Below are 15,895 nucleotides of genomic sequence, written 5' to 3'. Positions count from 1 at the left end.
AGGGTTAAGGGCCATGTGGTGAGGGTTAGGGGTTTTGGGAAGGGGGGTTTGAGGGGGGTTAGGGTCAAGGCCAAGGCTGCATATAGGTATAGGTGTCAATACGAGTTTCACCCTCATTATGTTTCACCCTCATTAGCATATTGGATCTGATTGGTCCAGACTAAAAGGGCTGTATCTTTTGAACGGTAGGTCCAATTTGCATAAATGAGGTGTCATTTGATTCGTTATTTATCCGTCTGTCCATCTATCTATCTATCTATCTATCTATCTATCTATCTATCTATCTGTCTATCTGTCTATCTGTCTGTCTGTCTGTCTGTGTGTCTGTATATCTATCTATCTATCTATCTATCTATCTATCTATCTATCTATCTATCTATCTATCTATCTATCTATCTATCTATCTATCTATCTATCTATCTATCTATCTATCTATCTATCTATCTATCTATCTATCTATCTATCTATCTATCTGTCTGTCTGTCTGTGTGTCTGTATATCTATCTATCTATCTATCTATCTATCTATCTATCTATCTATCTATCTATCTATCTATCTATCTATCTATCTATCTATCTATCTATCATCTATCTATCATCTATCTATCTATCTATCTATCTATCTATCTATCTATCTATCTATCTATCTATCTATCTATCTATCTATCTATCTATCTATCTATCTATCTATCTATCTATCTATCTATCTATCTATCTATCTATCTATCTATCTATCTATCTATCTATCTATCTATCTATCTATCTATCTATCTATCTATCTATCTATCATCTATCATCTATCTATCATCTATCTATCATCTATCTATCATCTATCTATCATCTATCTATCTATCTATCTATCTATCTATCTATCTATCTATCTATCTATCTATCTATCTATCTATCTATCTATCTGTCTGTCTGTCTGTGTGTCTGTATATCTATCTATCTATCTATCTATCTATCTATCTATCTATCTATCTATCTATCTATCTATCTATCTATCTATCTATCTATCTATCTATCTATCTATCTATCTATCTATCTATCTATCTATCTATCTATCTATCTATCATCTATCATCTATCTATCATCTATCTATCTATCTATCTATCTATCTATCTATCTATCTATCTATCTATCTATCTATCTATCTATCATCTATCTATCTATCTATCTATCTATCTATCTATCTATCTATCTATCTATCTATCTATCTATCTATCATCTATCTATCATCTATCTATCTATCTATCTATCTATCTATCTATCTATCTATCTATCTATCTATCTATCTATCTATCTATCTATCTATCTATCTATCTGTCTGTCTGTCTGTGTGTCTGTATATCTATCTATCTATCTATCTATCTATCTATCTATCTATCTATCTATCTATCTATCTATCTATCTATCTATCTATCTATCTATCTATCTATCTATCTATCTATCTATCTGTCTGTCTGTCTGTCTGTATGTCTGTCTGTCTGTATATCTATCTATCTATCTATCTATCTATCTATCTATCTATCTATCTATCTATCTATCTATCTATCTATCTATCTATCTATCTGTCTGTCTGTCTGTCTGTCTATCTGTCATGGAGCCAATTTTTGGGCCCAAATTAATTAAAAAAACTCATAGCTTTGCCATTTTTGGTGCCCCAGTCAATCTACTCACATCAACGAACTGCAAATTTCCTCTTCTTTCCAGAAATGTAAAGCTTTGAGCTGTGTCTTGTTCCTGACCTTTGACCTGCTTTTCAAGTTCATTCATGGAAAGGGCTTTTTTATGCGAGTAGTGTTTTGCTCATAACTTTAAGAGTCTTAATGCTACAGTGACCAAATTAACCCCATTGTATCACAAATTTTCCAAGCTTTCCTGGGATGTATTGGATCAAGCTCTGTGTTGTTCCTGTCTCTTACAATCCCTGTTCAAATCGAGCCAATTTTCAGTCATTGGCAGAGGCCCGGTTAGTAAACTGTATTAAAAAAATTCATACCTTTGGTTGTGCTCATGCAAAAATTAAGTTATATACACCGTCGTTTAGCTCTTTCTGTGAGCTTTCCATCAAGGTATGGCATGAAGCTGTAGGATGTTGCTATCGTTTGAAATCCCCATTCAAATTGGCTTGATTTTGCCATTTGCATGGATCCCATTATTTGGCCGGAATTAAAAAATTAATAGCTTTGCCATTTTTGCTGCCCCAGTCAATCTACTCACATCAACGAACTGCAAATTTCCTCTTCTTTCCAGAAATGTAAAGCTTTGAGCTGTGTCTTGTTCCTGACCTTTGACCTGCTTTTCAAGTTCATTCATGGAAAGGGCTTTTTTATGCGAGTAGTGTTTTGCTCATAACTTTAAGAGTCTTAATGCTACAGTGACCAAATTAACCCCATTGTATCACAAATTTTCCAAGCTTTCCTGGGATGTATTGGATCAAGCTCTGTGTTGTTCCTGTCTCTTACAATCCCTGTTCAAATCGAGCCAGTTTTCAGTCATTGGCAGAGGCCCGGTTAGTAAACTGTATTAAAAAAATTCATACCTTTGGTTGTGCTCATGCAAAAATTAAGTTATATACACCCTCGTTTAGCTCTTTCTGTGAGCTTTCCATCAAGGTATGGCATGAAGCTGTAGGATGTTGCTATCGTTTGAAATCCCCATTCAAATTGGCTTGATTTTGCCATTTGCATGGATCCCATTATTTGGCCGGAATTAAAAAATTAATAGCTTTGCCATTTTTGCTGCCCCAGTCAATCTACTCACATCAACGAACTGCAAATTTCCTCTTCTTTCCAGAAATGTAAAGCTTTGAGCTGTGTCTTGTTCCTGACCTTTGACCTGCTTTTCAAGTTCATTCATGGAAAGGGCTTTTTTATGCGAGTAGTGTTTTGCTCATAACTTTAAGAGTCTTAATGCTACAGTGACCAAATGAACCCCATTGTATCACAAATTTTCCAAGCTTTCCTGGGATGTATTGGATCAAGCTCTGTGTTGTTCCTGTCTCTTACAATCCCTGTTCAAATCGAGCCAGTTTTCAGTCATTGGCAGAGGCCCGGTTAGTAAACTGTATTAAAAAAAATTCATACCTTTGGTTGTGCTCATGCAAAAATTAAGTTATATACACCGTCGTTTAGCTCTTTCTCTGAGCTTTCCATCAAGGTATGGCATGAAGCTGTAGGATGTTGCTATCGTTTGAAATCCCCATTCAAATTGGCTTGATTTTATCTGAAATTATATATATTTAATTATAAATTATAAATATAAATTATATAAATTATAATTATGTAAATATATATAGTCTGTTCATCCATCCATCCATGCAGTAAGTGTCCTTTATTGAATCATATCTGTGCAGTTACATATCCCTGATAATAACCCCAACTGGAAATGTTGATTAAATTGCCCCCTCTAGTGTACAAAAGGGGATATGGCATGTGTTCGAAATGGCTAAAAAGTGCAGTACCATAGCAGCTTCGAACAGCATAGAGGGCGCTAATTTGCATTTACCTCTGTGTTTTAATCAGATATGATGTTTAAAAGAGCAAATTAATATCTGTCTGATACTGTCACAGTGTGTCTGATATTTTTTTCTTCTGGAGAAAGTCTTGTTTGTTTTATTTTGGCAAGAATAAAAGTAGCTTTGAAAAAAAAATATTAAAAAAATATTATAAAAAAGATATATATACATATATATATACATGTGTGTGTGTGTATTTATATATATATATATATATATATATATATATATATATATATATATATATATATATATATATATATATATATATATGTATATATGTATATATGTATATATATATATATATATATATATATATATATATATATATATATATATATATATATATAAATTATATACATTCAATTATAAATTATTAATATTAATTATATAAATTATAATTATGTAAATATATATAGTCTGTTCATCCATCCATCCATGCAGTAAGTGTCCTTTATTGAATCATATCTGTGCAGTTACATATCCCTGATAATAACCCCAACTGGAAATGTTGATTAAATTGCCCCCTCTAGTGTACAAAAGGGGATATGGCATGTGTTCGAAATGGCTAAAAAGTGCAGTACCATAGCAGCTTCGAACAGCATAGAGGGCGCTAATTTGCATTTACCTCTGTGTTTTAATCAGATATGATGTTTAAAAGAGCAAATTAATATCTGTCTGATACTGTCACAGTGTGTCTGATATTTTTTTCTTCTGGAGAAATTCTTGGAGAAGAATAAAAGTAGCTTTGAAAAAAAAATATTAAAAAAATATTATAAAAAAGATATATATACATATATATATATATACATGTGTGTGTGTGTATTTACATATATATATATATATATATATATATATATATATATATATATATATATATATATATATATATATATATATATATATAATGCACATAAAAAATGTAGAATTGGTCTCTCAATTTTATTTACAAACAATGTTAGACCTTTTACTGGGATTTTTAATACTCACTGTAATGGTTTGGTACTAGCGAGTAACATTGAAAGCAAAAATAACAACTGTGAGTAGATATAGTTGAGTACATCCCTCACATGTCTCTCATTTCAATTAATATATTGTACAGGATGCTTTACAATAATATGTTTGTGCATATACCTCAGATTATTCAGAAACAAAGAAAAAATAAATAAAAATTTGGAACTTATCTAACAAAAATAAACAGAAGATCAGAGGGCAAGTAGAAAAAAGTAGAACGTAGAAATAAGTACAAAGTATGAATAATAATGGTAATAAAATTACAAATAAATTAATAAATATAAATGGAGAAAAAAAGAAACAACAGAGGGAAAAAAAAGTACAACAAAATGTGATAAAATTAAACAGAGATACTCACATAACACAAATACAGCTACAGGTAAAGATCTTGTTTTATCCGTGATGATTACAAAACCATTATCGTAGAAGAATCTTATCACTTTTCTTGTTATTAACCAGTCTAAAAGATTAAATGACAAGAAAAGTGATAGATTATTCTTGATAGATAGAGATAGATTTATACAAATAACGCTGGTTTCGTACTTGACCTAAATTTGACCTGACCTTTAACCAGCGACGTGCATGACTTTTATTTTAATGTGTGTGTGTGTGTGTGTGTGCTTTTTTTATTTTACTTTTTTTTTAATGAATTAATAAATGCTGTCGTTTACCTTTTACGGCGGCCTGTTTTACAAATATAGATTAGGCAAAAACATCGAAAAAAAAAAAAAAAGCTTGTTAGTAAATCTCGTTGAGGCTGTCAATCAAATCCATTGACTCCGCCCACCGTGTCGAACTGAAGCGAGAATATTTCGGTAAGAAAAACACTTCTTTTGACCTTTAAATTGATAAAATGAGATTATTTCCAAACTTTTTTGGTAAAACAGATCGCCCGCGTAGCTCACAAACTTTGTAACATGTCGACGAAAACGCAGTTTGGTCGTTTGTTTCTCTGTCTGTCGCCGATTTAGTTAATTAGGGAAAAAAACGGGCACCTTTCCACTGAGGTCAAGTTGGTTTTTATATTCGCACGTTCGGACCTTGACCGTTTTAAATATGATTTCAGGCTGGATTCTTTCATAAAGTCTAAGTGGAGAAATCATATTTACGTTACAGTAACGTTACAGTCAATGAATTTACTCCATTTCAGACCCATACAAAAAGTTGTCACGGACGGAGGCGTAAATATGAAAGCACCTTTACCTCGATCGGATTTCCTCCGGTTTTCTAAGAAATCTGATTTGCAACATGATGCGTAGGGTTGGTTAGTATGATCGCACGTTCGTGCATTTAACCTGGCAGGATCTCTACCGTTTACCGTGTTACTTTGAATATTCGACCTTAATTAGCATGCAATTTTCACTTGTAAACAACATCAGCACTGTGGAGAACGATTTACTTTGAATTGGGGTAATTACAGTTGGTTTTGTATTCCCACATTCTGTCTTTCTCCTTTATAATATAACCTCAGAAAAGTATTGATTGGAATTTCCAAAGAGTAAAATCCCATCAGCAGGCAAAGTGCAGCCTCGTTGACAGTCCATTAAATAGTGCTAATGTTGTTTTAAAGTCATACTTGCATGTGGTTTCAGACCCCGTGTTCAAAGTACCACGGTAAACTATGTATGGAGCTGTCACTGAACGAACGTGTGAATATGAAACCAACTTTACCTCAATGTACTGTGACAGTCATTTTGCTGCTAATAGGATCTCCCTTTTTGCAAATAATAATTTATGCCCTTGCGTCTTTAGGGAGAGAGCCTGAATATCCCCACTTAAAACCAACGTCACCTCTGTATTTGCAACCTCCTCGTAGTCCCCCATCTATTCAGTTCAGTGGCACGTTGTCACTGGGATAGAGGTAAAGTTGGTTTGACGTTCGGATGGTCGGACATTCTCCTTAATGGGAAAATGTCAGAAAAGTATAGCTTTTTAAACGGGGAAGTCATATAAGCAGCCAGTGATTATCAAAAGTACAACAATGTTCGCAGTCAACAACGGTGTTAATGTTGTTTTCGAGTCAAATTTGCATGCTCATTTGCCCATCGAATATTCAAAGTAACACGGTAATAGACGATATAGAGACTGCTAAATGAAAAAAATAAATAAACAAATTAATTAAATGTGTGACTACAAAACCAACCGTACCTCAATGTCACGGAGCCATACACCGCACTAATGCTTGTATAAGCAATTGAGGTAACGTTAGAGCTGCCTTTTCTAGAGGCTCATTGGGACCTTCTGCCTAATGCTGTCATTTCAGAAAAGCATTCGTTCGCAAAGTTCCACGTCTGTATAGTGTGTACCTGTTTTTAATAGGGCGCGCGCACACGCAAACACAAGCACGCAAGGTGCAACGAGAAAGTTTGACTCTATCTCTTAAAAAATGAATACATTTGTTTGAACGAGCCTGTCATTGATGAGAATTTTTTGTTAACATGACGATGCTGCCCCTGCTCTTGTTTTTCTCTCACAAGAAAACCACGATGGACAGAACTGACGGTAAGTGCATGCATGACGTGACCTAAAAGTTATATCACAATATGCAGTGCGGACAAATAACCCATGATCCTCTTTGTTCCTCCAGATCCCCTCGCTGTACACTGCCTCAAGTGCCTGACGGTTCAGGAGGACCTCTCAGGGCACTTGAGGCAGGTCTGCATGACCGGCGCTGAGGAAGCCCTGGTCCTGGAGGAGGTGGCTCGTGCCTTGGAGTCGCGCGCCAGGTTTGTCACGGAGGGGAGGGTGGTAAACCTGGCGGAGGTGCGGGGCCTTGTCCAGGAGGACCCCACCTGCGGCTCCTTGGCCGAGTACTTCAGGGCCAAGGGCTTCCTCATCGCCGAGCAGCCCATCGAACTCAGGTATGTAGGCATGCTTGCAGAGGGTGAACTGTGAACCATAACACGCATCACAAACACCACATGAACGGCAATATTTTTTCAAAGTCTTTATTTTTTTATTTTTTGGTTCAGTCAACGTCACCTCGTCAAGTCCTTAAATGTAAACACTGTAATGTAAATGCTAGTAAAACATGCGTTTGAAGGCTTCGGCTGTTCTGCGGCACTTGCCGACTGTTTGCAAATTCAAGACCACGGTGTTTCCGAGCGACCGATCCGTTTATGATTAAAAATAGCCAGTACAGTATTGCCAAAGCACTTCAAATATGAAATATGTTAAAACCATTGAAAAAAATAATAATACAGATAAGATATAATGACAAAACAGACAATACATTGGATAAATATAACAACAATAAGAATAATAATAATAATAAAAAGTTTAAATTTGTTAAATAAGATACATGAACTTACATTAACCATTTCTTATGGTGTGTAGGGTGTATACATATTTTGCAGCTACTCTGGATGTCAATTCATGCTCTCTCTCTCTCTCTCTCTCTCTCAAGATCAAGATATTTTATTGGCATGACATTCAGTACAGTATTGAAAAAGCACATCAAATATTCTGTTTATTAAGGAGGTTCCAGTTGTCCCAGAAATTGTTGGAGTCAACAGATTGTTCAACTCTTTTGAGCTGTTTTTGGGTGTAGTCTACTTTGTTTTTTTGTTTTTTTCGGATTGGGTTTTTGTATATTTTTTAAGCTCCTCGTTGTACCCAGGACGTAAATCTGTATTCCCTGGTTGCCTGTGTTTTTGACTTGCTAGCTGTCTTGATATTTAGTTTTACAATCATACAAGTCGTACCATTTTTTAATTCTCTTGTTTTTGTTCAAAGGTTTTCTTAGTAGTTTTAATATTGGACACCTTTGCCAAATAATCAAATATGTCATTTATGTTTTCTACAGCTACATTGTCTGCTGGAGTATTACGATGTCTATGTCTAAAATGCTTTTCTTTAAATCCAAGGTGTTAACTTTACACCCAAGACTGGACGAGTTAACACCCGGGATATTCCACAGTGAGATTGTCAGCGGTTTGATTTGGTCAACAAAACATTTTTAAGATTCCTCTAGAATATAACCAATCCATATACAATACCTAAATATCACATACAGTCATTTATATTAACAAGATTATCTAGAGTACAAGCAATTTTGACTATTTTACTCACAACTATTCCATCAAGCGTGGGCAGATAAAGTGAGTGTCCACTGACTGTTTTAATGCTGCAGCATAGCTCAGTTTTCCCTGTTCTTGTCTGGTGTTGTCGCCCATCACTGGGGGCTTCTCTGAGTACGAGCTGTTTCCTCTGCTGGTGGTGGTGGTAATACAAGATCATGCTGCTGCTGCTGCTGCTGTTGTTGATGAGGGTGTGGGTACTGAGGGTGTCGACGGGTGTGGGTGCTGATGTTCTGCTGGCAGGGGGCGTGGATGGTGCAGGTGTGGGTGCACTGGCACAGGGCGTGGATGGTGAAGGTGTGGGTGCACTGGCACAGGGCGTGGATGGTGAAGGTGTTGGTGCACTGACTCTCTCTCTCTCTCTCTATCTCTTTATAATAGCTAGTAAAACTACAGTCTAATATCATCAACAGTGGGCATTTTGATCCATTTTTAACCATGACTGAAGTTTTTTCTTCTTCTTCTTTTTAGCAGCGGCAGCCATAGCCCATATCCGGCTACTATGGAGGCGGACATGGCTGAGGTCTCCCGTCGCCTCAGCCAGCGGTGCGAGCTGCCTCCCAGGACCCAGACGGATTTTCGCAGCTTTTGCGTTGCCACTTTAATGTGGCTACACCGTCTGGGTCCTGGAAGCGTCATGGAGCTTAAGGTAAGGCCAGCGCCAACACCGTTGAGTCGCGTTCAAAACACTGACTTGTCTGCTTGTTGAGCCCTGTAACAGGCATCACATCTGTTCTTGGCCTCCACACGCACAGGTGCGGGAGTGGCTGGGGAGGCGGCCAGAGGGAGAGGCCGTAATCCTGACGCTTCCCAGGAAAACCGTGAGCCTGAGCCGAAAAGAGGAAGAGGCAAGTTGATCCTAACCAAAGATAATGACCATAAAAAAAATAAAAAACATAACGAATGACTAAATCCGTCTGGTGACAAATGCCAACGTAGAACCTTTAATCGATGATTACACTGATGTAATGTGCGTATGTTATAAAGTGTAACATGTCTCGTGTGTAACCTATGCACCTCTCTCTCTTTTGTCGCAGTGGCTGGATTGCTATTACAGGCACATCCGGCCACTCTACCTTAAGGCTCAGGCTCCGGGGGCAGAGGATAAAGGATGCTTTTTCCTGGGAGCGTCAGGACTCCCCCTCACTAACCCCAGCCAGGACATCCTGCGCCTGAAGGCAAAGCAAGTGTTCTTGTCAGCTATTAATGTTTTTTAGCCTGTTATTTTGTGTGTACATTTCCACCCATGCACTTTTCAGGAATTACATATACATACATACATACATACATACATACATACATACATACGAGAAAGAAAATGACCGCATATTCTGTCTGGCCCCAGCCATCACTGACATCTTGCTCTATACATTTCAACAGATACGTTAAGAGGCAGCCCGCACCGCCCGCTACCACCGCTGCTTTGCCTTCTCCTCCGGCTCCAGCTTCAGCTTCTCCTCCAGCTGCACTGCCTCAGCCGCCTGCTCCACCTGGCGAGGAGAGGTACAGTACAAGGGGGGGTTGGAGAAAAGAGAAAGCAATAGTTCAATAATTGCGTTATTGGCATGACAAATGTTACAAATGTATTGGTAAAACGGTTCTAAAGTTTACTTAAAAATTAACATACACACACACACACACACACATATAAATAATATATATTATACATCTCTCTTCCAGGCCGTCCACCTCTGGGCTGCAACCCCCTCCATTGCCTCCGCCTCGTTATTGGGGGGCTTTTCAGGATAAGTTTCCAGTAAACTTGAATGGGAAGCCCCCTAGTAGGGCGGAGGCAGCCGCGGTCGGGTTCACCGACCGCGGTTACTACCATCACTGGAGGAGGGAGCAGCTCAAAATCCGGACGCGCCATCTCGTTGGTAAGTGCTCACCTTTACGCCGCGTCGCACCACAGTCTTCGTGTAGTGACACTCACACATCCCCCTTCTCCCCCAGAGCAGTGCAGCGACCGGAAGGGCCGGAAGCCTTCCCTGGCCCGGGTGCAGAGTGCCATTAGGGCCGAGACTGCATGGACCACCAACGTGCCGACGGTGGACAGCGTCCTGGCAGAGTGGGAGCTCTCAAAGGCGCTGTCCACCGTCCTCAGTGACCAGCAGCTGGTCACGTTGGTGGTCCAGCAGTCTTGGAAAGGACTGGAAATCCAGACCCTCGGGGACAAAGGCAGAGGTGAGACCTTTCTCTCGTTATTCACGGGAACGGGGTGAGAGGGATTGGTTTACAGGGTTTCCGCCGGGGTCTTAAAAAGTCTAAAATTTAAAAATTGGTCTTGAAAAGTGCAAAATTTGCTGCTCTAGGTCTTGAATGTTTTTGCACCGGTCACCGGTTTTTCCATGTAACGCTACATCTAATGCTCATTTAAAATAGTTTTCTTCTTTTTTTTTTCAATTTTATTAGTTTTTTTATTTAGTAGTTGTTAGGCTTCCGTGTTGTTTTCGTTCTTTGTTTCGCTAGTCCGATTGCAATTTGCGGTATTACAACTACAAATGACGTCACCATGCCTCAGCCAATCAGCGTTCTGTTACTGACTCAGTGCGCGCAGTGTTTGCGGAGGTTTGCTGTGGGCGCCACAAGATCTGCTCTCGCTCCGCGGGACGATGCAGACTCAAAAATTTCGTGTCTTGTGTTTCCTCTTCCTTTCGTGTTTTTGCTCTCCAGAGAAGCTTCAGCCTACTTTCGTATTAAGAATGGTGAACTGATAAAAAGAAAGGCAGTGTAGTTTTACTACAGTAAAGTGTGGCGAATTGTAGAATAATGGACCCTCTATAATCCGTCTTTAGTACGGTTCCATTTGAATACATTTTTTTTCACCGCAAATTTTGTGTGTGCCTGTTTTTGATATAGACATATAGGTCTTGCATTTATCACTCGATGGTGTTAAAAAGGTCCTGAAAAGTCTTCAATTTGACATTATGATATCTGCAGAAACCCTGTGTTTAGTCATTTGCTTAACCAAAGACATGTTTTTTTTTTTTTTTTGTTCTGTGCAGGTGTCGTCGCCACCATGCCCTTTAAAAAAGGAGAAATCGTTTGCGATTATCATGGGGAGGAGCTGTCGTACGAGGAGGGCTTAAGGAGACAGGAGGCCCTCCCCAGAGACAGCTCCTCCTATATGTATTTCTTTAAAGGGCATGGTGACAGGAGCCTTTGCCTGGATTCCCAGTCCTGGCCCTGCCCCTGTCACCCGGGCATGGAAACATTCGGAAGGCTCATGAACCACTCCCGGCACCGCAACAACGTGCGGCCCTTTGTGAAGCGTTTAACGCTACCACAAGGGCCACGGGAGTGTGTTCTATTCCGCGCCCTTCGGGACATCTCCATGGGGGAGGAGCTGCTGCTGGACTACGGCGTTAGACGGGGGTCCTTCCGAGGAGAGGGCAAAGACTTGGATTGGCTGGACGACTAGGCGCGGTGAGCATCCGACACTTTTAAAATACGAATTTTTTCCTTTTTTTTTTTTTTTCCCTTACTAATCTGTTTTTTTTTTTTTCTCTCTTTAAATCTTCAGCAAGTCGCCTAGGGTCCAGCCAGCCACCTTTTTTTTTTTTTTTTTTTTTTTTGTGTCCTTCCACTGATTTTTTTCCCCTTTTTTTCTATTTATTTATTTATTTATTTATTACTTAATTATTTATTTATTTATTTATTTATTCATTTATTTAGTTAGTTAGTTAGTGTTTTATATTGCTGTTTAAAAAAAAAAAAAAAAAAAAACAACAACAAAAAAAATAAAAAATAACAAAAATAACAAAAAAACAACTTTTTTTTAACCCAGCCACTAGCAGTGACACTTTGTTGTTTTAGTGCCGGTCCCAAGCCCGGAGAAAATGGGGAGGGTTTTTACAATTTTTAAGTAGTTTTGCAGTAAAACTTGGGCCTGATTTTTGCCTGTTGGTGCACAACTGTTGAACGTCAGCTTTCAGCACAGCCAAACAAGGTGACACAAAGGGTTGGCCAAGTGTAAGGTGGTAAAAGCAAGTTTCGTCCTAGTTAGTTTTTCACAATTGCTTTGCCACATTTTTAAAACCCCTAGTCTACCAAGATGTTTCAATCATTTTTGTTACCGTTAGCGTCCTGCGGGCAAAAATGTATTTACTTTTATTGATGCAAAATAGGAATTTTGTCTTTAAAGGATGCATGAAACAAGTTAACTTAATTCAGTATAATGTTTCTAATTTTTTTGTTAAAACACTATGAAAATGTAAAAAAAAAAAATAATACTAATAAATAATTTATTTGGCCTCAATTTAAACAAACAAATTAAGTTAAACATTAGTAAATTTAATTTTTTGTTTAAATTAAACCCAAATAAATAGTTTGCAACAGTTGCGCAGACATAACTTTTTTTTTTTTAGTGTAGCTGGGGTATTGCATGGGGCACTGTGCCGGCCCTGCCTTAAACACTCTTAATTTTTTCAAAGTAAATGCTCCGTGCCCCGAGGGGATCTTACAGTGCTTACCAAACACTGCTATTGACTCTTTGGAGTTTGTACACGAGGCAAGACTTGCCTTCCAATGGGTCCTCGTTCGTGGGTTTAGGAGCTCATTCCAATTACAGGGCCTCGAAAGAGACCTGCGTTGTTGTTGTTGTTGTTGTTTTTTTTTTTTTTTCTTCTAGAAAACCGTTTTCGGAATATTGAACATAACTATATCAATTCTGTTTGGGAGGAACCAATTGGATTTTATTTATTTATTCATTCATTCATTCATTCATTCATTTATTTATTTATTTTTATTTATTTATTTATTTATTTAATCATTTTAAGCCCTGCTTTGCTGCAGCTCTGATCATTGATCTCCTGCTCCAGTCGCTCCAGTTGTTATTCAGCTCCACTCAATGCAGTCTTTTCTTCATCTCTGATCATCTGCCTGAGCTCCGAGCGGCTTCTCTCGATCCAGCAGATGAGCTGAGTGAGGATCCTCTCGGTGGGGTCCACTGCGGCCTGTGCAGAGCGCTTGTGAGACTCCACAGCCTCTCTCCGCTCCTTCTGTCTCACCTGGAGTCTCTGCTGGAAACTGCTCTAGGGGTTTCCCACAGCTGACCCTGTAGTTCAGTCCTCTCTGCAGCAGCTGAAACGGTGTCATTGTTTTTGCGTTGATTCAGCAAACACGGATAACATATACAGCAGGGATCAGTGCTGCAGAAGATCTTCAGGAGTTTCTCATGTTGAGGACAGATCACCTCCTGCAGTTTATGAGTGGCTTCTGTCACTTTGTGTTGATTTCCTGGGTGAATTTCATGATGTGACAGTAACAGTTCAGACACACCAGACAGGACTCGACGGCTCTGTTTCTGGCTCCAGTACAGACGTCACACTCCACATCTCCAGATGCAGCAGGATTCCGAGCAGGACCGGCTGCTTGTAGTTTGCTCTTCTGCACTTTCTCCAGCACTTCGGCCAGCATGGTGTTTTTAGCTAAAGCGGGTCTGGGCCTGAAGGTCTGTCTGAACTGAGGGCAGCTGTAGACTCTCTTCTGATTCCAGCAGTCTGTGATGCAGCTCATACAGTAACTGTGTCCACACGGAAAGGAGACTGGGTGATTTAGTAGATCCAGACTAACCGCATAGCTGAACTGATCCTGTGCCACAGAAACACTGAATTCTGCCATTTTAAAGCTCACACTCTTTTTTTTTTTTTTTCCCAAACATTTCCAGTCCAGTGCATAACCATCTTACAATATTACACATTTTAGCACAACATTTGTGACAAAATAACAAAAAGAAACATTGCTGAATCAAATTGATTTTTTTAATAACCGATTTTGGTACATCCAATACTTTGGCAAGATACACCGATTGTGATAGATTTTTGACAAACGAGTCCTTCCTTTAAGTGATAAATCTCTCATGAGCCACGTGTCAAATTTATTTTCATTTTCATCAAAGGAGGTTGTAAATTAGAATGTATCCTATTTGACTGATCTTTACAAATGTTAACATCAAAGTAAGTTACTTATTCTCTGATTGGAATACCTTCAAATTCAGTAAAAGGATTGTTTTTGTCTTTAAGTGGGAATAGGATACATATATATATATTTATATATATATATATATATATATATATATATATATATATATAGAATAAATATATTTTATTTTAAATTATTTTAATACATATATTTTAATTTATTTATGTGTGTGTGTGTGTGTGTGTGTATATATATTAAAATATATATATAGAATTATTTTTTATTTATCTATTTATTTTTTTACTATTTTACAAATGATGTTTTACAGAGCAAGAACATTTTCACAGTATGTCTGTCAATATTTTAATAAATTGTGGAAAAAAATAAACAGAGGGCTAATAATTCTGACTTCAAGTGTGTCTGTGTGTGTGTGTGTGTGTGTGTGTGTGTGTGCCTGTACTGTTATATTCCTAATGATAATGACCACCACTGGAAATGTTAATTAAATTGCGCCATCTAGTGTACATAAGGTAAAATGGTCTGTGTTCGAAACTGCTAAAAAGTGTAATTGCTTTAGCCGTCTCGAACAAAACAGGGGGCGCTAGACTGCGGTTTTGTCTGTGTTATTATCTCTGATGTTTAACAGAGCAGATGAATGTTCACAGTATGTCTGATAATATTTAGATATATTTATATTTATTTATATATTAAAATATATATGTAGATTTCTAGAATATATATATATATATATATATATATATATATATATATATATATATATATATATATATAGTGTTAATGATTGTAAAGCTTTAACATTGCTGGAGGTAGAGATTACTTAGTATTTAAATAATACTTCGAAATGACATGATGGGCTTACGAATGTCAGGTACGACGGCGTGACGTCACTGATATGCAAATGAGCGCATGACGTCATCTGACAACATCCGTACTCGCCGTCGAACCTTTTATCTTCTGCAGATTAAGGTAACAGGCTGCTGCTAAATGCTCGTTTTACCGTGCTTAGGCAAAATGTAGGGCCACCAAATGAGTAACCACCGTGCGTTTTACTGAACGCAGCTGATATGGGGAACATGCTAGTGTTATTGCAACATTTTCCGTTGTACACAGGTGTCATGAGAAATCGGGTCCCCCCCCCACCCTCTCCCCCGGACCATTGGTTCCGCCTAGGATACTATTGGTTCACTGGAGTTGTAAGTATAGTTTGTAGCGCCTGATTAAAATAATAACAACATTATATATATATATGTGTGTGTGTATATATATATATATATATATATATATATATATATATATATATATATATATATATATATACACATACACATATATACACACAC

General features: G+C 37.8%; 1 protein-coding gene and 1 pseudogene across 4 annotated transcripts; one reads left to right on the top strand and one right to left on the bottom strand.

Moving 5' to 3' along the window:
- The first annotated feature begins 5,154 nt into the window (after nt 1-5,154).
- Nucleotides 5,155-13,494, top strand: LOC141376731 (uncharacterized). Of its 4 annotated transcripts, XM_073917946.1 has the most exons (11): nt 5,324-5,348; nt 7,011-7,035; nt 7,121-7,394; nt 9,084-9,261; nt 9,368-9,460; nt 9,650-9,795; nt 9,993-10,115; nt 10,293-10,489; nt 10,566-10,796; nt 11,618-12,038; nt 12,136-12,392. In XM_073917946.1, exons 2-10 carry the CDS (start codon nt 7,020-7,022, stop codon nt 12,031-12,033), a joined length of 1,674 nt encoding a protein of 557 aa, XP_073774047.1. In that variant the 5' UTR covers nt 5,324-5,348; nt 7,011-7,019; the 3' UTR covers nt 12,034-12,038; nt 12,136-12,392. The 4 variants fall into 4 exon arrangements, with proteins under 4 accessions (XP_073774046.1, XP_073774045.1, XP_073774048.1 ...); XM_073917945.1 differs by lacking the exon at nt 12,136-12,392 and adding an exon at nt 13,407-13,494 and having other exon boundaries at nt 5,155-7,035; XM_073917944.1 differs by having other exon boundaries at nt 5,155-7,035.
- On the bottom strand, nt 13,373-14,234 carry LOC141376827 (E3 ubiquitin/ISG15 ligase TRIM25-like; annotated as a pseudogene).
- Between the last annotated feature and the right edge of the window lie 1,661 nt (nt 14,235-15,895).

The sequence above is a fragment of the Danio rerio genome, chromosome 12 (genome assembly GCF_049306965.1).
Source record: "Danio rerio strain Tuebingen ecotype United States chromosome 12, GRCz12tu, whole genome shotgun sequence".
NCBI classification, from domain to species: domain Eukaryota; kingdom Metazoa; phylum Chordata; class Actinopteri; order Cypriniformes; family Danionidae; genus Danio; species Danio rerio.
Note: the sequence above shows the minus strand (reverse complement) of the source record. Positions and strands in the feature narration are given on the sequence as shown.

Excerpts from the sequence above, each read along its gene's own strand:
- LOC141376731 (XM_073917945.1), top strand. The coding sequence starts at position 6,972 with ATGACGATGCTGCCCCTGCTCTTGTTTTTCTCTCACAAGAAAACCACG. Across the intron at positions 9,262-9,367 it reads GAAGCGTCATGGAGCTTAAG|GTGCGGGAGTGGCTGGGGAG; the intron begins GTAAGGCCAGCG and ends CCACACGCACAG. Across the intron at positions 10,797-11,617 it reads CCTCGGGGACAAAGGCAGAG|GTGTCGTCGCCACCATGCCC; the intron begins GTGAGACCTTTC and ends TGTTCTGTGCAG.